At 47.4% G+C, this 23,081-nt stretch overlaps 1 protein-coding gene across 1 annotated transcript in view; it reads right to left on the bottom strand.

The window, feature by feature from the left end:
* The window catches only part of OTOF (otoferlin), a 101,314-nt gene extending 81,581 nt beyond the window's left edge, over positions 1-19,733 (bottom strand). Inside the window, exon 1 of the mRNA XM_024242384.2 lies at positions 19,567-19,733. Within this exon, the coding sequence (XP_024098152.2) occupies positions 19,567-19,645 (79 nt within the window). The 5' untranslated portion in view covers positions 19,646-19,733. The remainder of the gene's footprint in view (positions 1-19,566) is intronic.
* Between the last annotated feature and the right edge of the window lie 3,348 nt (positions 19,734-23,081).

Here is a 23,081-nt window from a genome sequence, read left to right as displayed (position 1 = left end):
AGAGTCTTGCTCTGTCCCCAGGCTGGAGTGCAGTGGCACGATCTCGGCTCACTGCAACCTTTGCCTCCTGGGTTCAAGCGATTCTCCTGCCTCAGCCTCCCGAGTAACTGGGATTACAGGCTCCCGCCACCATGCCCAGCTAATTTTTGTATTTTTAGTAGAGACGGGGTTTCACCATGTTGGCCAGGCTCATCTGGAACTCTTGACCTCAAATGACCCGCCCACCTTGGTCTCCCAAAGTGCTGGGATTACAGGCGTGAGTCACAGCGCCAGGCCTCCAGTACAACACCATTCAGTACCTACTCCAAGGTACGATTTCGCACAAGAAACAGTAATGGTACAGAGAAGGGAGGATAAATACTGTTTTAGGGGTGGGATGAACCACAAGAGGAGGGGTTGTAATTTCTGTGAGGAGAAACCTAGAGACAGGATGGGATAAAGAAAAATTTGTTGCTTAGAATTAATTTATTATCCTCTGTCAATTCCATGGTAAGGGAAAAAAAGCAGCATGTATACTAGAACTCCGTTAATTAAAAAAAAACAAAATCCAAATTATATGCATATATTTCTTCTATGAAGAGACAAACATCTCAAACCATTGAAAGTAGTTACCCCCCCCCCCCGGGGGCAGTGGCTCACGCCTGTAATCCCAGCACTTTGGGAGGCGGGCGGATCACCTGAGGTCGGGAGTTCGAGACCTGCTTGACCAACATGGAGAAACCTCGTCTCTACTAAAAATACAAAAATAGCTGGGCGTGGTGGCGCATGCCTGTAATCCCAGCTACTTGAGAGGCCGAGGCAGGAGAATCGCTTGAACCCAGGAGGTGGAAGTTGCGGTGGGCCAAGATTGTGCCATTGCACTCCAGCTTGGGCAACGAGCAAAACTCCATCTCAAAAAAATAAATAAATAAAATAAAAAAGAAAGTGGTTATTCCCAGGGAGGGAGAGTGAGAAGATATGGAAAGCAGCATACTTTGACATGAGCCACCGCACCTGGCCGAAAGACAAAAAAAAAAAAAAAAAAGTGAATTTGAATTTTTCTTCAGTGACCATGCTTGATTTTTGTAATTGAAAGACAAACACCTTTTTTGTTTGTTTGTCTTGAGACAGAGTCTTGCTCTGTCACCCAGGCTGGAGTGTGGTAGTGCAATCTTGGCTCACCGCAACCTCTGCCTTCCGGGTTCAAATGATTCTCGTGCCTCAGCCTCCCTAGTAGCTGGGATTACAGGCATGTGCCACCATGCCTAGCTAATTTTTTTACTTTTAGTAGAGATGGGGTTTCGCCATGTTGGTCAGGCTGGTCTCGAACTCCTGACCCCAAGTGATCGCCCACCTCAGCCTCCCAAACTGCTGGGATTATAGGTGTGAGTCACCGCACCCAGTCAAAAGACAAATACCTTTAAATCTCCACCAGCATAAACCATTTCACTGAAGGGCTGTCTCCAGGTTGAAGCCATTCCTATTTGGGGGTGAGTCTGGGTTGTCACTGATGAAGCCCATGGCATGGGTGGAGCGGACTGTGCTCCTCTCCCTACAGAAAACCTGGGAGCCCGGGCTAGAGCGGCGTCAGGCCAAGGAGATACTGGAGGGGTCAGAGCTCCTCTGAACTTTCCCTGTGATAGGTCTGGGGGCTGGGCAAGGAAGGGGGCTCAGCAAAGCAGGCTCGTTCCCTCCAGGAACTGACCTCTCTCCTCTGGCATTGGTGGCCTCATCTGTTTAGTAAGAGCTCTCCAGGGTCCTAGCAACTTTTATGACCCGGGAGCTAGTCCTAATTCAATGCAGAGCTCCCCTCTGATGAGGGCCGGGGGTGGCGGGGTCGTTGATGTCAGATCCACTGAAACGGAGGGTGTGGATGCAGTCTGAAAGGGTGTGTGTTCGTGTGTGTGTTTTGGGGCGGGGGCAGGTGGGGAAGGGCTGGCTGCATCTGAGATAAGGAGGAAAAAGCCATAAAGCAGAAGCTATCTATACAGAAAAGAGATGTGAAGTAAACATGATGGGAAAGAAAGAATCTTTAGCACTAGCCAGGGACATAAAAAACAAAAAAATCAACAAGAAATATCTCAACAACAAGCACCCGGGCAATCAAGGGAGGAGAGGGAAAGTGCCTGAGGTTTGAGCTTTTAATTTTCCCCACAGGTAACACACAATATAAATTGAGAATCAGCTGAGCATGTTTGTGTATGGGGGCTTTCCCTAAAGACCTTCTGCTCTGAATAATCAAAGACCTTTGCATCCTGGAAGATTTTAATAAGCCTTGGAGATAGCTGTCCTCCAAGGTCTCTTGGAGTGAAAAATGGAACAACCCAGCCGAGGATTGGGAGAGGGTGGGGAGGGGTCCTGCTCCAAGGTGGTGTCAGATTCACATCTGTAGGAAGCACTGAGGCTCAAACCCTCCCCTGCTTGTGCATTTTTCCATAGCTTTGTTAGAGAGGAAGTAAAATACGTGAAATCAGCCATTGCAGAATTTATACATCAGGGTTCTGTTTCGAAATGTGCTAAAACCTCATTGATTTAGGCCCTGGGGATTTAGAGATGGTGAATATTCTCAAACAGGATGAGCTAAATTTACCTCTAGATATTCTTTTTTAAAAAAGGTTTGCTGAAACACATCAATCATACAGAAACAGTCAAAAGGCCAAATGATTAAGAAAACAAAATGTCCTTCAGCATTTTGGAAGAGCCATTTCAGGAGGGTATGTACGAACAGTGGCTGGCAGTATTCAAGTGGTTCTGTTCTGTTCACTGGAGCAGACCCAGGGGACCTCCATCATCTGTTCTGAGTGATCAGGGGAATGACTAACCCCATCTCGTTTCAAGTTCATTTCCACTTCACATCTACTCCATTCAACGTCAGTCTTGTTGACATTCCAGCTTCATTTTAAATGGCTTTCAGACAAAACCATTAAAAATCCCAATATCCAATCCCCTTTCTTGCCACAGGGTAGATGGAGAATAAAGCTTGAAAGAAAATAGCCTTTTCCTTGCATGGAAAGGCTGTTATGGATCGAGTGAGAAGGAGGTTAGATGGGGAAAAGAGAACAGCATCCTCCTTCCTTCTGAGGCAGCTGCTCCTGGGATAGCTGAGCTGTTTGGTTTGAAATAAACTCCTCCCTGAGTCAATAGATGGAGTATGAATAGCAGAGTCTGTGCTCAAAGTGTAACAAGCGCCATGGTATCAGATATACCCATTTCTCCATTCACCATTTAAAAATACCCACACGGCAGATCTTCTCCTAAATGGAGACGAGCTCAGTGCTTGTTTCAGAAGCAGGATGGCATGCTGGCCTTTCATGGGACATGATTTAAGGGGACAAAATGTTCCATCTGCACAAAATAGCTCCCTCGTCCAGACAGCTTACCCTGCTAGGGCCACGCCTCTGAGAAAAGGCAGGTGTGCAGGGACATGGCTGCCAGCCCATGTGTGTTCCTTCATTTCCACAGGCAACCAGGGCTTTCTTTCCCCTGGCTTGTGTGCCATTTGGCCTTCACAGAGGGGAGTTGTACAAAGATCATTCGAATCTGAACGATGCCTTTAAGAGTGTATTACAATCCAGAGGAGATATATCAGACATGGAAAATTCTGCTGATGATATAAGGCAGAATTTTGTCATTGGCATGCAAAAAGTGTAAATAAAGTGAGAACACAGGAAAAGGAGCAATGACTCTCAATGTAATGGATTAAGGAGGCATTGCAGAGGCACAGGCATTGACGCTAGAAGACCAGAAGAAATCTGGATATTCAGAGAGACTGGGAAGCAAGGAAAAGGAGGGAAATCCAGGCAGAGAGAACAGTGTAAGGAAATGTTTGAAAGCATAGAGCAGAGAATGGAGCCCCCAAGGAGCTGGACACAGGACAGGGGAGTCCCGATGGTGAAGGGAAAAGCAAAAATGGTCTGCCCTCAGGGAGCAGCCTGTGGAAGCAAGACTGGAGAGAAGCTGGGGTCCCAAAAGGGCAGAGGGTGAGGTGGTGGGCCATCCGAAGGGGAAGGAGAAGGTCCTGGGACTGTTTTCAAGGACGTCATGATTTTGCCAGGGCCCAGCCCACTGGCCTGTCTCCCAGCAGTGCCTACCATTGCTGTTGTCCCTGTGTGAACTGAGAGATAGAGTAAAACTCTGCTGGTGACTCAGACCTGGGGCTGCTATTTCCTCGCGTTATTTAAAATCAGCAAAGCCTCGTTGTATGCACTGCCTGGGCTGGGCTGTACAGAGCTCAGCAAATAGTCCCATTCCCTCCCGCGACACTCCCATGTCCTGGCGTCTCCTCTCCCTCTCTTCCTCTACAGCGGCTCTCTGAGTGGTGGTCCTGCTGTATTTTCTCTCTCCCCACTTCAGATCAATCTATTCCTTTTGAAGGCCAGATACTCCCATGGAGCACCAGGAAGCAGGGCTCAGGCACCCCTGTGTGCAGGAAAAAGAGCCAGGCCCACTCAGGTGTGTGGCCTGGCACAACGGCCCATGGGCTGGAGGTCTGGGGGCTGGCCATCCAACCCCTTGGGGTCTCAGACTCACCATCTGTTAGCTGGGGGTCACTATCCTGGACCAGCCTGTGTCCTGGCACCATCACGAGGTTGACAAGAAACTGTTGTGGGAAAGCCTAAGTAAAGCATCAAGTCCTTTACAAGGGCAAGCGGGTGTAGGATAGAGGTTAAGGCTCTTGGGCCAGAGTCCCTGAGTTCAATTCCCAGCTACCTCTTCCTAGTTTGCGTGCCCTGGATGAAGCTAATTAACTTCTCTTTGCCCTTGTTTCCTCACCCTAAAAATGAAGGAAATAATAATGCTTACAACAGCATTTGGTGCAGTTTATCCCTCAATAAGAAACAGCTATTCTCAGTCTACTAAATAGTCTTGTTTCTCCTTCATTCTATTTTTTTTAATTTATTTTTTTGAGACGGAGTCTTGCTCTGTCACCCAGGCTGGAGTGCAGTGGCGTGATCTCCGCTCACTGCAACCTCCACCTCCTGGGTTCAAGTGATTCTCCTGCCTCAGCTTCCCAAGTAGCTGGAATTACAGGCGTGCACCACCACGCCTGGCTAACTTTTTTTGTATTTTTATTAGAGACAGGGTTTCACCATGTGGCCAGGCTGGTCTCAAATTCCTGACTTTAAGTGATCCTCCTGCCTTGGCCTCCCAAAGTGCTGGGATTATAGGCGTGAGCCACTGCGCCCAGCTCGCTTCTCCTTTAGACCTTTAAGTTATGTGCTAAATATAAAAATGGCTTCTTCTATTATGAATCACGTTTGTAGCTTATTTTTGGTAGTATGTAATCAGAAATAATTTTTTTCCTCATCTTATATAATATTTTTCAAGTTTTAGGTATTTTAGGTGTGAGTCTCTCTTCTTTTTTTAAAACTAGGTGAAACTTACATTCGCGGATCTCAAGTGTAAAATTCAATGAGTTTCAATAAATGCATTTCCCTGTATAACCACCACACAATCAAGACATAGAACATTTCCATTTGCTCCAGATGTTCTCTCATGTCCCTTTCCAGTCGATTTCTAGTCCCTTAGTAACCAGTGCTCTGATTTCTAGCACCAAAGATCAGTTTGCCTGTTTTAAACTTCATATAAATGGTATCCTACAGAATGTACTTTTTGTGTGTCTGGCTTCTTTTGGTCAATGTAATGTTTTTGTCATTCATCCATGTTGTCGCATATATAAGTAATGTATTGATTTTTATTTGTAGAGTAATAGCCTGTTGTATGCATATACCACAACTTGTTGGTCCATTTCTCTGTTGATGATAAACTTTTGGCTTGCTTCCAGGGTTGGCTATATGAGCAAAGTTGCTGTAAACATTCATGTGAGTCTTTTTCTGAAAATATAATTTTATTTCTCTTGAGGAAATTCCTAAGAACAGAATGGTTATGTCACAGGATAAGTACCCTTAGCTTTATAAGAAATTGCTGGCCGGGCGCAGTGGCTCACGCCTGTAATCCCAGCACTTTGGGAGGCTGAGGTGGGCGGATCATGAGGTCAGGAGATGGAGACCATCATGAATAACACAGTGAAACCCCATCTCTACTAAAAATACAAAAAATAAAATTAGCCAGGCGTGGTAGCGCGAACCTGTAGTCCCAGCTACTCGGGAGGCTGAAGCAGGAGAATCGCTTGAACCTGGGAGGCAGAGGTTGCAGTGAACCAAGATCGCACCACTGCACTCCAGCCTGGATGACAGAGTGAGATGCCATCTCAAAAAAAAAAAAAAAAAAAGAAAAGAAAAGAAAAGAAAAAAAAGAAATCGCCAAATAGTTTTCCAGAGGGATTGTATCATTTACACTCTTATCAGCAATGTAAAAAAAATTTCAGTTGTTCCTCATCAACATTTGATTACTGTCAGACTTTTACATTTTAGCTATTTTAAAGCATGTGAAATAGTATCTCTTTGTAATTTTGATCTTCATTTTTCTAATGACTTAGAATGTTGATGACATTTTCACATGTTTATTGGCCATATGTCTATCTTATTCTATGGAGTGTCTGTTCAAGTCTTTTGCCTATATAAAAAATTTCATAATTTGTCTTATTATTATTGACTTATAGGGGTTCTTTATGTATTCTGGCTGCAAGTCCTTTGTCAGATAAATGTGAACATTTTCTTCCTGTGTGTGACTTGCCTTCTCATGCCTTCTTAAATGTGATTTTTTTATGAATAGGAGTTTTCAATTTTTTTTATTCTGTGACTAGCCAAAGAGAGTTTCCAATTTTTAAGAAATTCAAGTTTTTAGTGAAATTTATTTCTTATGTTTAGTGTTTTTAAATTTTTCTTTAAGAAACCTTTGCCTAACCCAAGAATACAACCAAGATGTTCTACATTTTCTTCTAGAAGCTTATAAGTTTTTAATGTTTAATTCTATAATCCATCTTAAATTAATTTTTGTGGATGGTATGAGGTAGGACTTTGAAGTTCATTTTTTCTCCATATAGATATCTAGTTCTAGATATCCAACACCTTGACTGAAAATCAATTGATTTTATATGTACAGGGTTTATTTCTGGACACTGTATTCTGCTCCATTGGTCTATATGTCTATTCTTAGACCAATGCCACACTTTCTTAATTCCTTTAACTTTATAGTTAGACTTATAATTAAATATAGTTGACCCTTGAACAACACAGGGGTTACAGGTACCGGCCCCTCATATAGTTGAAAAGCTGCGTATAACTTTTGACTCCCCAAAAACTTAGCCACTAATAGCCTACTGTTAACCAGAAGGCTTAATGATAACATAAACAGCCAATTAACACATATTTTGTATATGTATTATGTACTGCATTTTTACAATAAAGTAAGCTAGAGAAAAGAAAATGTTAGAAAAAAAGGTAAGGAAGAGAAAACATGGCCAGGCGAAATGGCTCATGCCTGTAATCCCAGCACTTTAGGAGGCCGAGGCTGGTGGATCACTTGAGGTCAGGAATTCCAGAACAGCCTGACCAACATGGTGAAATCTCGTCTCTACTGAAAATACAAAAATTAGCTGGGTGTGATGGTGCATGCCTGTAATCCCAGCTACTTGGGAGGCTGAGGAAGGAGAATCGCTTGAACCCGGGAGGTGGAGGTTGCAGTGAGCTGAGATTGCGTCATTGCACTCCAGCCTGGGCAACAAGAGTGAAACTCTGTCTCAAAAAGAAAAAAAAAAAAAATCCACATATAACTGGACCCTTGTTGTTCAGGGGTCAGCTGTGGTGTGAACCCTCCAATTCTCTTCTCCATTTTCAAGGTTGCTTTAGCTATTCTAGATCATTTGCATGTCCACATAAATTTTAAAGTAGTTTTCAATTTCTACAAAATAGTCGGTTGTGATTTTTATTAGGATTGCATTCAGTCTATAGATCATTTTGTGGAGAATTGTCATCTTAACAATTATGAATCTTCAGTCCATAAACATAATCTATTTTCTATATGCTTGGTTTTTTTTTTTTTAATTTCTCTCAGCATTTTGTGTTGTTTTGTTTTTAGGGTGGAAGTCTTTCCTGTCTTTGGTAAAATTTATTTTCTTGTGTATTAATCATATATCCTGAAAACTTGCTAAGTTCACTCATTAACTGTAGTAGCTTTTTAATAGATTCCTTAGGATTTTCTAAATAACCAATCAGGTTTTCTGTGAATAAAGACAGTTTTACTTCTTCCTTTCTAATCTGTAGGAGTTGTTTTTACCTTGCTGCCTCGTACTGGCTAGAATTCTAGTACAGTGTTGAACAGAAGGGTGAGAGTAGAAAACTTTGCCTGACTCATGATCTTAATGTTCAATATTTCTGAATTAAGTATAATGTTAGCTGGATGATTTTTATCAGATTGAGGAAGCTCCTTTTATTGGTAGTTTGCTGATAGTTATTATCATGAATGGGTGTTGAATTTTGTCAAATGCATTTTCTGCATCTATTGATATAATCATGAATTTTTTCCTTTACTATGTTAATATGGTAAAATATTTTGATTTTCTACTTTTAAATTAACCTTGCATTCCTGGGATAATACTCACTTGTCATGATGTGTTATCCTTTTCATATATTGCTATTCAGTTGGCTAATATTTTGTTAAGGATTTTTATATCTGTGTTCATGAGAGATGTTGGGCTGTAATTTTCTTTTTGTGTAAGGTCTTTGTCAGGTTTTGATAATATAAAACGAAATGAGATGTGCTCTTCCTTCGCTATTTTCTGAAAGAGTTTGTATAAGATTGTTATTACATTTTCCCTTAAATGTTTTCTACAGGCCAGGTGTGGTGGCTCATGCCTGTAATCCCAGCACTTTGAGAGGCCGACATGGGCAGATCACTTGAGGTCAGGAGTTCAAGACCAGCCTGGCCAACATGGTGAAACCCTGTCTCTACTAAAAATACAAAAATTAGCCGGGCGTGGTGGCACGTGCCTGTAGTCCCAGCTACTCTACTTGGGAGGCTGAGGCAGGAGAATCACTTGAACTGGGGAGACAGAGGTTGCAGTGAGCTGAGATCGTGCCACTGCACTCCAGCCTGGGTGACAGTGCAAGACTCTGTCTCAAAAAAAGAAAAAAAATGTTTTCTGCTACAATACAGCAGTGAAATCATCTAGATCTGAAGTTTTCTTTGTGGAAGGAAGTTTATTGTCATCATCATCGTTATTACAAATTCAATTTCTTTAATAGATATGGAGGCTCTTCGGATTTTCCATTTCTTTTTATGTCAGTTTTGGTAAGTTGTTTTTCAAAAGATTTATTCATTTCTTCTGAGTTGTAGAATTTATTGAGGTAAGTTATTTGTAATATTCCCATATTTTCCTTTTAATGTAATGATATTCCCTCTTTTATTCCTGATATTGGTAATTTGTGTTTTCTTGCTTTTTATTTTCGATAAGTCTTGCTAGAGATTATCTATTTTGTTAAGTTTTTTCAAAGAACCAACTTTTGGCTTTGTTAAATGTCTCTGTTGTCTATTTTCTATTTCCTTCCTTTTATACTGTCCTTGGGTTTAATTTGGTGGGGGGTGTTTGATTTTTATTTATTGAAATATAATTCACATTCCATAACATTCATCCTTCTAAAGTGTATAGTTCAGTAGCTTTTAGTACATTCCCAAGGTTGTGCACCCATCACCACTACCTAATTCCAGAATATTTTCATCACCCTGGAAGGAGACTCCATACCCATGAGGAGTCACTCCCAATTCTCCCTCCCCACAGCCCTTGACAACCATGAATCTCCTCTCTGTCTGTATGGATTTGCCTGTTCTGAGCATTTCATATACATTCATGCACAACATAACACCATTTCAGTCAACGACCACTTGCATATACAACAGTGGTCCCATAAGATTATAATATTGTATTTACGGTATCTTTTCTATGTTTGGATACACAAATACTTACCATTGTACTATAATTGCCTACAGCATTGAACAGTTACATTCTGTACACATTTGTGGCCTAGGAGCAGTAGGTCATACCACGTAGCCTAGGTGTGTAGTTGGCTATACCATCTACTTTGTGTAAGTACACTCTATGATGTTCACACAATGACACAATCGCTTAATGATGCATTTCTCAGAACGTACTCCTATCATTAAGCGATGCCTAACTGTAAATGAGATTATACAATATGTGTTCTTTTGTGTCTGGCTTCTTTCATTTAACATAATGTTTTCAAGATTTGGGTTTAATTTGCTTTTCTTTTGGTACCTTTTTAAGGCAGAAACCTAGATTACAATTTTACACTTTTCTTCTTTTCTGCTATAAGTACTTAAAATGATAAGTGTTAATATGTTGTATTTTCATTATAATTCAGTTTAAAATGTTTGATAATTTCTCTTTTATTTCCTTCTTTGACCATAGGTTAAGAAAGGCATTAATTTCCAAATGTTTGGAACTTTCAAAGATAATCTTCTTATCATTGATTTTTAGTTGAATTCCACTATAGTCAGAGAACATACTCTCTTAAGATTTCAGTCTTTTGAAATGTATTGAGACTTGTCTAATTGCCCAGCATATGGTCTGTCTTGGTGAGTGTTCTGTGTGCATTTAAGAAGAATGTATATTTTTCAGTTTTGGGTGTGTAATGTTCTAGAAATGCCAGTTACGTCAAGGTGGTTGACGGTGGTATGATTTTCCTGTCTAGTTGTTTGTGATTATCTCTTGTAATAACACTTTTTTTCCCCATGAGAAACACATCTTCAATTTTATAATGACAGTTGATGGCATGGTAGAAGAAAGAAATTCAATTCAAAGAGTTGTCCAAGAAAGCAGCTATTCCTCACGTTTCTTACATAGTGTACTCTCTGAAAATCACCAATGACTCACAGAGCCAGACTTGGGATACTGCACAGTCCCTGGGCCTCCCACTGGAAAAGGTTACCCCTTCCATTTTCCCCACTTCTCAGCTAAATGGAGGTCCCATGGAACTCTGACCCTTTATTATCCACAAATTGTACTCAAATATCATTTCTACCTCCACTCATGTATTTCCCCTTAACCCACCCTGCTAACAACCAGGTTTACACTTTGGAAACAGGCTTGGGTCAGGGATTCATCTGAGAGGCAGGGGCAGGGCAGGGATGATAAACCCCATCTCTTTGGCTCAGCTCAAACCCTTCTTCCAGGTCCTCACTCAAACTCTGACTTTGCCCTGCAACTGACTGAAAGCGCTGGTTCCCATTTTTCAGACCCTGGCACTGAGGCAGGAAGGGCCTGTGGTATTTGTTTTTGAGCCTTGGACAGTGCCACCCACACAGTCATCAACTGCTGGGTCCTAGATTTCCCTGTTATGGTGACAGAAGAGCTTGTGGTCCCAGTGATCCACAAGTGTGTAGAGTACCCATTCTGTGCCAGGCACTGGGAATACAATGAGGTATAATGGGAGGGTGACTCTTTTACTCTCTGGTAGGGTAAAAATATTGTTGAAACTGCAGTCCTGACTTTATCTTAAACTTTGGCTGAAAAAAAAAAAAAAGCCAGTGGGTGAAAACTCATCTCCACCTCAGCAGATTAGCCCTTCTGCTTTGAAGTAAAAGAAAATAAAATAGAAACAAGGACTGTTGAGGCAGCGTCTAGCGGGTGGATCAGTTCAGACAGAAAGCAGTCAAGCGATCTAGGGTAAAAATGATCACATGATAGTCACTGTCTCTGGAACCTTTTCTAGAACTCTCACCGAGAGAAATGGATCACCGTCTGGTGCTGCCTGGATGGCTGGCTGCAGGAGGGCCCCTGATGCTAACTGATCACTGCTCCTGCACCCACAGGCGGTGTTCCTTGCTCCCACTTTTATGCCAAGTCTGTTCTGTGCCAGGCTCCATGCTGCTGCTGGGAAAGCAGCCAAGGGGCCTGGCCCTCAAGGCGCCCACCTGGATGGCAGTAGCTCCAGGTGTTTCCACCCTGATGTCTCCATGTTTGCCAGAATTCAGAGTGTCAGCAACTGGCAGGAGTCTAGATGAGAATCAACTAAGGCCCTGTACCCCAAATCCCTGGGTCCACAGTGGTCCCCAGGGCCACAATTTACTCTTGTCCTGCCCTCTCACTCACTCCCCCCCTCCCAGCGCCGCTCCTTCCTCTCTCATGCCCGCCTGCTGAGGCACTCAGCCCTCCACCTGCCCCGGGCTTCCTCCCCAGTGTTCCTGCCCACAGTCCTCACCTCTAGAGCCTTCTCTCCAAAACAAGATCTTAGCATCCCATTCTCCTGCTAAGAGTGTGACACCAAAGACCCTCCGTGTTTGGCTGTGTCCCCCATGCCCTGCCTTCCTGTCTCCCGTCCACACTCCCCTGATGCATCTCCACACCACCATGTCTGCACTAGTGTTAGCCCCTCTGCCTGGGATGGAGTTTTCATGGCTTTTTTTCCCCCTTGAGACAGAGTCTCGCTCTGTCGCCCAGGCCAGAGTGCAGTGGCACAATCTTGGCTCACTTCAGCCTCTGCCTCCTGGGTTCAAGCAATTCTCCTGCCTCAGCCTCCTGAGTAGCTGGGATTATAGGCGTGCACCACCATGCCCGGCTAATTTTTGTATCTTTAGTAGAGATGGTGTTTCACCATGTTGCCCAGGCTGGTCTTAAACTCCTGGCCTCAAGTGATCCCCCCCGCCTTGGCCTCCCAAAGTGCTGGGATTACAGGCGTGAGCCACCGTGCCCAGCTCTTTCATGGCCTTTGTTCCTGCCAATGAGCTGCGACCCTTCAAGGGCTTCTTAAATACCGCCCATTCCTCCTGCTCAATAAAAACTCCTGACTCACTTCCGGGCTCTAGGGGCCAACTAAGAGCCTGCTCCTACCTCCCTTCCCATCTGCCCTTCCTCCTTCCTCTTTCTTCCCCTAACTGACTCAGGCTCACCCACTGGGGTGGCTTCCCCCCATCCTGGGCTAAGTGGGTTTCCTCACCACGAGCTGCCTGGGCACCTGTGCCTCCCTTCCATAATGCTCCTCATGATGATGGGTGCAGTGGTCATCTTCCCCCTTTGAGGACAGGAACCACGTCTGTCTCATTCCCCACCGTCCCCCAGTGCATGGCACGTGGCTGCCCTTCAACAGAACGAGTGGATAAATGATTAAATACCTGATTTACAAAACACATTAAAATGAAGCTTTTAATAAATTGGAAAAAAATTATGACATTGATGAGACAATTGGGAATTTGATCACTGCCTGATTAGTTGATAGTACTAAGGAATTGTTATTAATTTTTTTAAAATGACAAAGTGTGTGGTATTTATTTGAGCTCTTATCTTTTATAGCTATGTACTGAATATTTACAGATGGAATGGTATGGGGTTTGGGATTCTTCTTCAAAATAATTTGGGGTGGGGAAGTAGGAGGAGATGCAAATGAAGCAAGATTGGCCATGAATTGATGTGATGGTAGCTGAAATTGGGTGGGACAACATAGGGCCATGATACTGTTCTCCCCACTCTTATATGTATTTGAGAGTTTTTTATATATAAAAAGTTGAAAAAAAAAAGATAAGGCTGGGTACAGTGGCTTACACCTATAATCCCAGCACTTTGGGAGGCTGAGACAGGCAGATCACATGAGCCCGGGAATTCAAGACCAGCCTGGGCAATATGGTGAAACCCCATCTCTACTAAAAATACAAAAATTAGCTGAGCGTGATGGTGTGTGCCTGTAGTCCCAGCTACTCAGGAGGCTGAGGTGGGAGTATCGCTTGTACCCAGGAGGTTGAGGTTTCAGTGAACTATGATTGTGCCACTGCACTCCAGCGTGGGCGACAGAAAAAAAAATGAGACCCAGGGATGGGAGTGGGTGCGAGAGATGTGGCTTTCACATGATCGGTAAAGGTGGCTAAGATAACCAAGACTTCCCAATTCAGAGAAATGATTTGCAAGTCTGTTCTCAAGCACGTTTCCAGCAGCATATTCCTGAGGGCTTTTGCAAGGGAAGGCAGTTTTACAATCATTTCCATTACATGAAAACATACTCTTCCTTTCAAAGCAGGAGAAATCTTCCTATCAAAGCAGGGAATTTTATGCGTGCTCTGGCTGCTGTTCACTGGTGTGAATGGCTTGCTCTGGGAGAGGGAGGAGGGGTGAACATTCACTACCTGGGGCATTAGGCAGAGAAGATTTCCCCCAGGTGTGTTGAGGGGGTCTGAGTGTGCTGTGAAGAATGGAGGATGCAGGGGGCATATCCGTTAGGACTACAACAAAAGCTCAGGGCTGTGTTCACAGCCAGCCACAGGCTGCCAAGGTCGTTGTAAGGGTCCCCTCTATTGCTGCCTTCAGCAGGGACAATGCTAACCCCACATTCTCCAAGAGAGGGGGTGCTAGGCTGGACCACAGCCCACAGACAGGCTTAGGCATTGCAGGAGCATCTCAGAGGTGGGTGCACTAGGTATTCTGCCTCCTTTACCAGGGGCGGCAGATAAGTTTCCAAATAGTAGCTATATTTATCATCAAGAGGGAGGGCTCCCTTATTTTACTGGGGAAAATAAATCTAATGTGGAGTCAGAGGTGGCGCCTGCAGCCAACAGTAGGGGGACATCTTGTCCCCAGTGCCTCAGCTGCAACCCTTCCCTGCACAATCACTCAGCAAGCCCACTGCTCCTTTCCTAGCTGGTCTCCCTCTTCTACTTCCTATAGCCTCTGCTCCAGCTACACGGTGTGGCTTCCCCGACATGGAACTTGGCTGCAATTCTCCTCCTCTGGCCTCTGGTCTGGTCAGTCCCTCACCCAGAATGACTTCACCTTCCTCCATCACCAATTCCTCACTTCCTGCATCTCCATGGGTGCAAACAGGGGCAGTTTTTCAAGACCCAGCTTAGGCACTTCCTCCTCCTGCTCCTCTTCCTTCTCCTTTTCCCTGGTCTCTGCAGCCCTAAGTAAGCTGTCATCCTCTGAACATTGTTGCGATTTAACCCCACCCCTGGCCCTCCTGTATGCTGCATTCCTTTCACCTCTGTGTGTATGTTTCTTCTCCTCTGTCAGATGGTGAGATCCTGCCCCATGTGTGGTCACAGTAAGGCTTGGAAAGAGGCATGAGCCACCACGCCTGGCCCTTTCATGGCCTTTGATCCTGCCGATGAGCTACGATCCTTCAGTGGCTTCTTAAATACCGCCCATTTCCCCTGCTCAATAAAAACTCCTGCCTCCCTCCTGGGCTCCAGGGGCCAACTCAGAGCCTGCTCCCACCTCCTTTCCCATCTGCCCTTTCTCCTTCCTCCGTCTTCACCTAACTGACTCTGGCTTACACATGCAATCCCTCTTGCTTCCCACCTATGGGCTGGAGCTGAACTTGCTAATATTTGTTAAGCCTGACTGGGCACAGTGGCTCACACCTGTAATCCCAGCACTTTGGGAGGCCGAGGCAGGCGGATCATGAGGTCAGGAGTTTGAGACCAGCCTGGGAAATATGGTGAAACACCGTCTCTACTAAAAATACAAAAATTAGTTGGGCATGGTGGCGTGTTCCTGTAGTCCCAGCTACTCCAGAGGCTGAGGCAGAAGAATCGCTTGAACCCAGGAGCCGGAGGTTGCAGTGAGCCGAGATCACACCACTGCACTCCAGCCTGGTGACCGAGTGAGACTCAAAAAAAAAAAATTGTTAGGCCCCTCTGGAGCCCTAGAAGATTCTCTGGGCTAGGGAAGTTGATGGAAGGAGTAAGAACCAGGGTTCTTAGTTCTTGGCCCTTGAGGCCTCTTCCAGTCCCTCAATCCTCCTTGGATAGAAAGTTCTGGGGTGGGAGCTCACAGTTGGGGAAATGGAGCCAAAAAGTGGCAGTGCCACAGTGGAAGAACTCAAACCCATGACACAGTGAATCCCTCAAAGACAGAAACCATGTCTGATGTCTGTCCTGAAGATGCTCAAAAGCTTGGGCAGCATGCAGAGGTGTGGCCAGTTTCTGAAATGCAATGTACCGTGGCAGAGCAGTAGGAAGAATGTGTGCAAAGTGCTGCTAGAGGAGGAGAAGGCTTCATGGAGGAGGTAGCATATGAGCTGGGCCTTGAAGGATGAGCAGAATTAATGGGCGTTCTCAAGGTGGAGGGTGGTCATTCCAGGCAGAAGAAACATGATCGATGTCTCAAAGTTTGGAGGTGTAAAAGGGTGTCGTATCTTTTGGGAATGGCTGGAAGTTGAATGTAGTGGGAACATAGCAGGGTGGGAATCAGGCGTAGGGTGGGAAGAAGAGTAAGAATGAAAAGGCGCCTGTTTGCAGGCGGATGCCCTGCAAACCTTTGTGCCAATTTCCAGCCACAGTGAATTATGTGGAAGCCAGGTCCAGCCTTTAAATGTTCTTATCTCACACAGAAAATCCCCAAACCTCACGTCTTGGCAAGAAGGCTCAGGGGATAGAAAGAGAAGGGAGACATAGGGTTGGCCCTGGACAGTCTGTCACTTGGTTCCCTTACAGTCCAGGTCCCCCAGCCTTGGGGCTCAGCACTGGACAGAAGGTTGGACTAGAAGAACTTGGGGACCCTTCACACCCTGTGTTCTGTGGCTCTGTGATTGATGTAGGGAACTATCTCAGGAGCTGATAAAGGAAATACCTGAAGCTAATACTTCCTCTCTTTGAGTAGCAACCTGTGGTCAAGATGGCTCCTTCTCAGACAGCCCACTCTTGATTACTCCTGGGAACTGCAGGCCTCTGAGCTAAATGAGGACCACTGTCTCCATTTTGTTAATGGGAAACCCAGCTGAGCCCCGTGGCCTGCAGGCACAATAGAGATTCGCCCAGGACTCCCTATCTCCTGTCTGACCCAATAGGATTGTGACTTGTGGAGGGCCAGTCTGGCCCCTTCACCTCAGGGTCCCAGGCCTGTGCACAAATATCAGCATGTTCAGGAAATTCATGAACAGAGCAGGACCAGCTTAGGAGTAGCCAGGGGCAGTAAGAACTAAGAGCTAAATACAGAACTGGCTGGGAGCACTGAGCGAGGGGCCAACTGACCTGAGGGCAGTGGAAAAAGAGGTGGCCACAGGCAAAGCTGGTGCACGCCCAGCCAGATGAGAACAGGAGTCTCGGGGGTCTGCCTGCCTGGGTTCCTGCGGAACATCTCAGCAGAGGCTCCTACAAAGCAGAGGCCGGGCCCAACCTGCCTGTTCCTGGCACAGACTGGAACTCCTCAGACGTACTCTCCTCTTCCTTTTATATCTCACATGGGGCCCTCTGCTCACTCCCGGCTGGAGAGAAGATACCTCAGGGGCCAGCAGCTGCTCCCAAGGAGAACGGGAATGGCTGCCTCACAAACACATCGGCCATTTGAATACTCTTCCCTCAAGCTCTTCCACACCTATGGTTTCCCTTAAGCAATCTAGTGAAATGAGTGTTATCATCATGCCCATTTTACAGATGAGAAAACTGAGGGTGAGTGGCAGAACCCAGGTAGGATCTAGGGCTTCTGACTCCATACCCAGAACTTTTTCCACGATAGCCCAGCAGGGCTCTTTCCTTAGTGTCTTGGATGGCACAGCACAGAAGGTCAAGCCATATTTCAACCAGCAGCTCTGGCCTACCTGGGGCCACTGCCAATGGGCACAGCTCACCAAAGGCTCCCTCACCAACCCCGGCATTGACCTTCACTCAAAAGCCTTGGGGAGCCTGGGGCCAGTGTCTCCCTCTGCGTGTTTACTGGTTTCTTGTTTCCCCTGCAGAGGACCTGCTTGGCCCCCAGTGGTTGCATGTGCCAGGAGATGCTAAGGAACATTGTAGAGCGGGTCCGTTCCCTCCGAATTGTGGTCAGGGTTGGTCTTTTGGCGGCGCCTACAGCTGTCAATTGCTGGACGCCACAGGTGAGCGGCTGAGGCATCTCTAGTTGTAATAAAGGAACTTTCTGGAAACTGCTTGTCATCTGCCTATTCCTGCTGCCAAGCCCTCTTCCCCAGGAGCTCTGCCCATGGCCACCTCCTGCCAATGTGGAGCTTGGAAGCGATTTCTCCACTCAGTCCAGAGAGCAAGGGTTGCAAATAAACTAATTCCCGTGTGGTCAGTGAGGCTAAAGGCCCAGCCCTTCACTGCTCCAAGGAGAAGATGGGTGTCAGACAAGGTACTGGCCCCCAGGTGGCCCAGGAGGAGATAAAGAGCTTGCAGGATTGAGTACTCAGGATGAGGTCCTGAGAGCTGGGACCACCGTGCCTCAGCCCCTCCGTGAATGCCACGCACAGTGTTCTACCCCTGAACCTTGGTGTCTCGGCCTGCAAGTGGGCCTGTCCGGTGCAGCCTGGACCGTTCCAGCACAGCTGCAGCAGGATGGCAACCTGTAGCTTAACCGCCCCACACTATGCTGCCCGTGGAGCTCAGGGCCACATTTCACAGATGAAAGGACACATTTGCTTTTTCTAAAGCCAGCATGAGCCTGCACGTGGCACACAGAGGGAGATCCAGGGTGCCGCAGAGAAAGCAGTCAGTGGGTTGGGGAGGGAGGCAAAAGGCAGCCCAGCCCATACCTCCCTCTCCCTCCTGCCTGACCTCCTCCTGCTGGCAGGGCCACTGCCATCACCTCCACCCCTGCCTGTCCCTATGAACACAAGCTGCAGTGTGGGCATCCCAGGGCCTCTGAGTAGGTGATGTGGGTGCCCCAGGGCTCTTGCTGGAACGTTCTGCCAATGGCCTCTCCCGCCCCTTCCAATAGAGGGGCAGACACTGTGTCTAGCCTGGGCCCCAAGGCTCACTTCGCTCTTTAGTATGGTGGGGTCCTCTCTGCCCGCTCCTCACCACCTCGTCCCCACCCCACCCTCAGACCCCTCTCTCGGGAGAAGGAGCCATGTCTAGTGAGAAGTACCCCCAACCCCCAGGGCTGGGCAGCAACCACATGGAGAGGCAGAGGTGGGTGGTGAAGGATAGAGTCAGCTTGGCCCTGCCTTTCCCCACGTAAAATGCTCAGGGGCTCTGCTGTCCGTAGGGTCAGGTCCAGCCTCGTCTCCTTGCCCTGCCTGGCTCTCTGGCCTCCGCTCCTGCACCCTTTCTGGGCTGTAGACACACGGAACCTCTTTTGGTTCCAGAGTTTCAGCTCCTCTCTCAGCTCTGGGCACACTGTTTCCTCTACCTGCTCAGTCCTCACCTCCTCTCCTAGCTCCCTCCCGCTGGTCCTTCAGGTATCAGCTGAGTGTTGCTTCCTCCGGGAAGCCTTCCCTGACCACCAGTCACCAGCCTGAGTCAGGGTGCTGCTTCTGTAGCTTGCATGCTGCACTCACCCCCACCCTCTGTCTCACATACCTGTCCTGCTTGTTCCACGCCTGCCCAACAGATGCGGGCTCCTTGGGGCTGGGGCTGGGGCTGGGTTGTGCTAAGCTCTGTGTTTCTACCCCTATCCTTGGGACACAGCAGATCATGATAAATGGTCACTGAATACACGAGTGAAAAGGATGAGAACAGACCAGACAGAAGAGAGGCGAGGGGCTCTGCGCCCTGCCTGGGCACTGGCATGTTGGCAAGCACAAGGAGACACAGGCATGGAAGCACAGGGGACCCTGATTTTCCAGAAATCACAATGGCCAGTCAGTCCCGGGCAGATGACTACCTGTGAAAAGGCTCGTCGCCCCAGCCCCTGCTAGAACTTTTCCCACCCATCCTCCCAGCCCTGTCCTATCCCCAGCCGCCTACAGAGCATGGGCTGGTCCAGCTCTCAGAGCTGGCGTCCCTCTAAGACAGGGGCTTCCCTACCTCGGAAAGTCACTTTGGCGATCCGGTCGCCCCTGCCCCGCAGCTCCGAGACCGTCTTGAGGTGGATGAGCAAGGCCATGCTGGTGTGGGCTGCCTGGCACTGCCAGGCGGGAGCAGCGGGAACGAGCTAGCCAGTGGAGCGCGGCTCACACGCCTCTCTCTTCGCACACGCCTCCCTCTTCTCTGCTGCTGCCTCCTCCTCCTCCTCCCGACCCCCCTCCGATGCTGCCCACAGAGACCAAGGCAACCAAGCCGAGCTAAGCTGCTCCTGCAGCGACTCACAGAGCCTCACAGCCCCCGCCCCTCCAAGTTGTCAGCCCAGCGTGTGTGTATCGGTGTGTGTGTGTGCGTGTGTGTGTGTGCACCCAGTGTGCAGCCTGGGAGTGCGGCAGAGTTGGAATTCATTATTCAGCAGCCGCCAGCTCCCAGATAAAGCTCTGTCCAGCTTCAGGTGTCTTCTCCCAGCTCCTGGAAGGGAGGCTCTGCCCACCCCTCTGCAGAGCTCTGCTGCTTCCCTGCTAAGCAAGCCCTGCCACCAGCAGTGGGCACAGAGAAGTGGGCATGAGCATGAGTAGGGTGGGTGTGGGGCGGGTGGCACTCCCACCCACAGGGGCACACTACAAGAAGAAGGGAATGTATTTGTCCACCTACGCCCGCCTCTTCCCCGCTGGAGACTGTGCCCCCAAGAGGCTGGGCCCTGAGCCCTGCCCTGAGATCCCTGTTTCTGAATCTCAGGAAGCAGAGAGGCTGGGGCTGCTGCCTGAGGGGAAGCTCAGGACCAGGCCATGCATGATGGAGATGGCTGGTTGTGGAGGCAGCAGAGGCTTATGTGCTACCAGGGGCCGTGTTTAAGGATCCAGGGCACTAACCTAGCCCCACCCCAAGGCTGGGGGTCAGGCAGGCTAGCGAAGGTAAGCCAGGCTGATGTTTGCTTTCCAGCCAGAGGAGCAGAATTGAATGGCCTTCTGCTGCTATTACCTGCTAGGGGCAGGAGAAGAGATGTCTATAGTGAAAATTCTAAGGACCAAAGGAGAACTGCCCCCTCCTGTCTTCCAGCAGCATACACCAAGGAAAGGGACGCTGGGGGCCAGAATCCCTGATGCTGGAGTCTGTGCAGGGTCATCTGCACCCTTGTTCTTGCCATTCATTCTTGGTGGAATGCCCTCCACCCCACCCTGGACTCAGCTTGAGTGCCTGCTCCTGGAGGTGCCTCTGTACCCGTACCCCAGCTGGGTTGGGGTCCTCCTCTGTGCTGCTCCTGCCTCCTCTCATCTTACTGAGTCCTGGGGCTGCTTCCCTTGCCTTTTCCCCTCCTGACCTCAGGAGGACCCTGGAGCACAGCATCCCTCTACCCCAGAGCCCCACATGGTATCCTGTGTACCGTAGGATGCCCAATTACTGTTAAAGGATAAAAGAGTGAGCTCAGGGATCTACCTGAAACAGAGTCTAAAGGTTAAAAAGAGAAATACTAATTTTTCACAGCACAGTAACAAGAGGTTACTTATTTTGAATTCTGCATTCCAAATAACCTACAGTATGTCCCAAGAGCCTTCTTTCCTCCTTCTAGATATTTCCTTGCTCCTGTGCTCTATTTTTCTTTTTCTACTTATGTTTTTTTATTTTGCCCTTTTTCCTAACCAATTCTTGCTTATCTTTCTCACATTTATCTAATCATATTGAATTTTAAAATGTCTTAGAGTATTCTGTTTACTGAATACAAATGAATGTTAAATTTTCAAAAGCTAGATAAGTTTAATGTCTTAAAAAAAAAACATCTAAATTCACTAGCATTTTCCATCCATGAGGTCATCAGGTGATCTGTGTTTTTAAGGCTTGGTGACTACAAGGTACTACAACAACAACAACAACAGAAAATATCTCCTTCCTTGGTTCTCTGGAGGTCCTCCCCTGAAGGGAGTGAGTTTCATGAGGCCTCTTATAGACCTGTGCATCTTTAGGAAAAAGGCCATGAACCTGCCCTAGCCAAGGCATTGATCTCTGCTAAATCTCACTTTCCACATCCATAAAATGGTAGCAGTTCCACTCAGCAGCTCTCAATGGAGTTAGCTGACCCTTCTGAAACCTAAGACAGATCCCCCCCCCTTTTTTTTTTTGAGACAGAGTCTCACTCTGTCACCCAGGCTGGAGTGCAGTGGAGTGATCTAGGCTCACTGCAACCTCTGCCTCCCGGGTTCAAGCGATTCTCCTGCCTCAGCCTCCTGAATAGGTCAGACTACAAGCATGTGCTACCACGCCCAGCTAATGTTTGTATTTTTAGTAGAGACAGGGTTTCACCACGTTGGCCAGGCTGGTCTCGAACTGCTGACCTCAAGTGATCCGCCTGCCTCGGCCTTCCAAAATGCTGGGATTACAGGCATGAGCCACTGTTCCCGGCCAGAACTCACTTTTTAATTTCCATTCTTCTATTACCTATTTTGGTAACTGAGTATATAATTTATGTAATGAACATTTACTGAATTCTTTCTAGAGCCAGGTGCTGAGATTCAGGGATGAATGTGATATGGATGGCACAAGAGTCCAATCAGACGAGATAGATGGACTAGAACACAAGCAGGTGGAAGGCAGGGTGGTGAGTTTACCAGCAGGACTGGCTGGGCAGCCCTGAATGGGGGAGGGAGTAGGTAGTCAACCTCACCAGGGCTGGGGGTCTTTGACTCATGTTTTCCTTATTGTAGAACATGTTACCTAGTGAGAATTTAGAAAAATACAGACATGACTGCATTCTGAAGGATGGATGGAGTTTCCTTCCACCCAGTTTGTTTGCAGCCGTTCCTTTGCCTACAGCTCTCTTTCCAACCAGGCCTCAGTGTTTCTGCTTCTTGAGCCTCTAGGAAGCCTGTGGCTCCCCTCCATTTCATTGGTGTTTGCCAGGGGAAGTCTTTGGAGAATCCTGGTGGCAGCCACATCCTGTGAACCCAGTAGAGTCTGTGGTCTTCATCCACTGCCATTTACAGAACCGAAGTGTGAAGGGAGCACTGCTCTCCATCTGGCATCTGAAGGGAATGAGTGAGACCTGGAGACAAAGTGGGAACTGCCAGGCTTCTTCATGACACCTGGACTGCTGCAGAGGGAGCTGGGGTGGCGGGGCCTCCACCCGAGTCACCAAGAGCCTAGCACCGTGGAAGTTGTCCCCATACCCTCACCCCTTATGGCCCCCGAAGGGCCTGGCCCTGCCCTAGGCACCAAGGCCGGTGTGAGGGTCCCTGGAGAAACCCGGATGTGGAGGCTGAAGCAGTCACAGGGAGGGAGGGAGGCAGGATTACACAGGGGGTGGGCCTTCAGCAGGCCTGCTCTCTGGGGCAAGCGCCACCCCTGCGGATGCCATCCCCAAAATGAACGGCAGCATTGGGGACAAATGTAAATCACACACCCAGACGTTCTATGATTTTCTTTTTGCCCCTTACCAACAAAACACCTCTTGTGGAGTAGTTTGAGGGTATGATGAGGTGAGAAGGAAGCCACCAGCTAGAGATTAACAACAAAAATGAAAAATG

Source organism: Pongo abelii, chromosome 12 (assembly GCF_028885655.2).
Source record: "Pongo abelii isolate AG06213 chromosome 12, NHGRI_mPonAbe1-v2.0_pri, whole genome shotgun sequence".
Classification (NCBI taxonomy): domain Eukaryota; kingdom Metazoa; phylum Chordata; class Mammalia; order Primates; family Hominidae; genus Pongo; species Pongo abelii.
The sequence above is the reverse complement of the archived record's forward strand: the minus strand, read 5'-3'. Positions and strand labels throughout refer to the sequence as shown.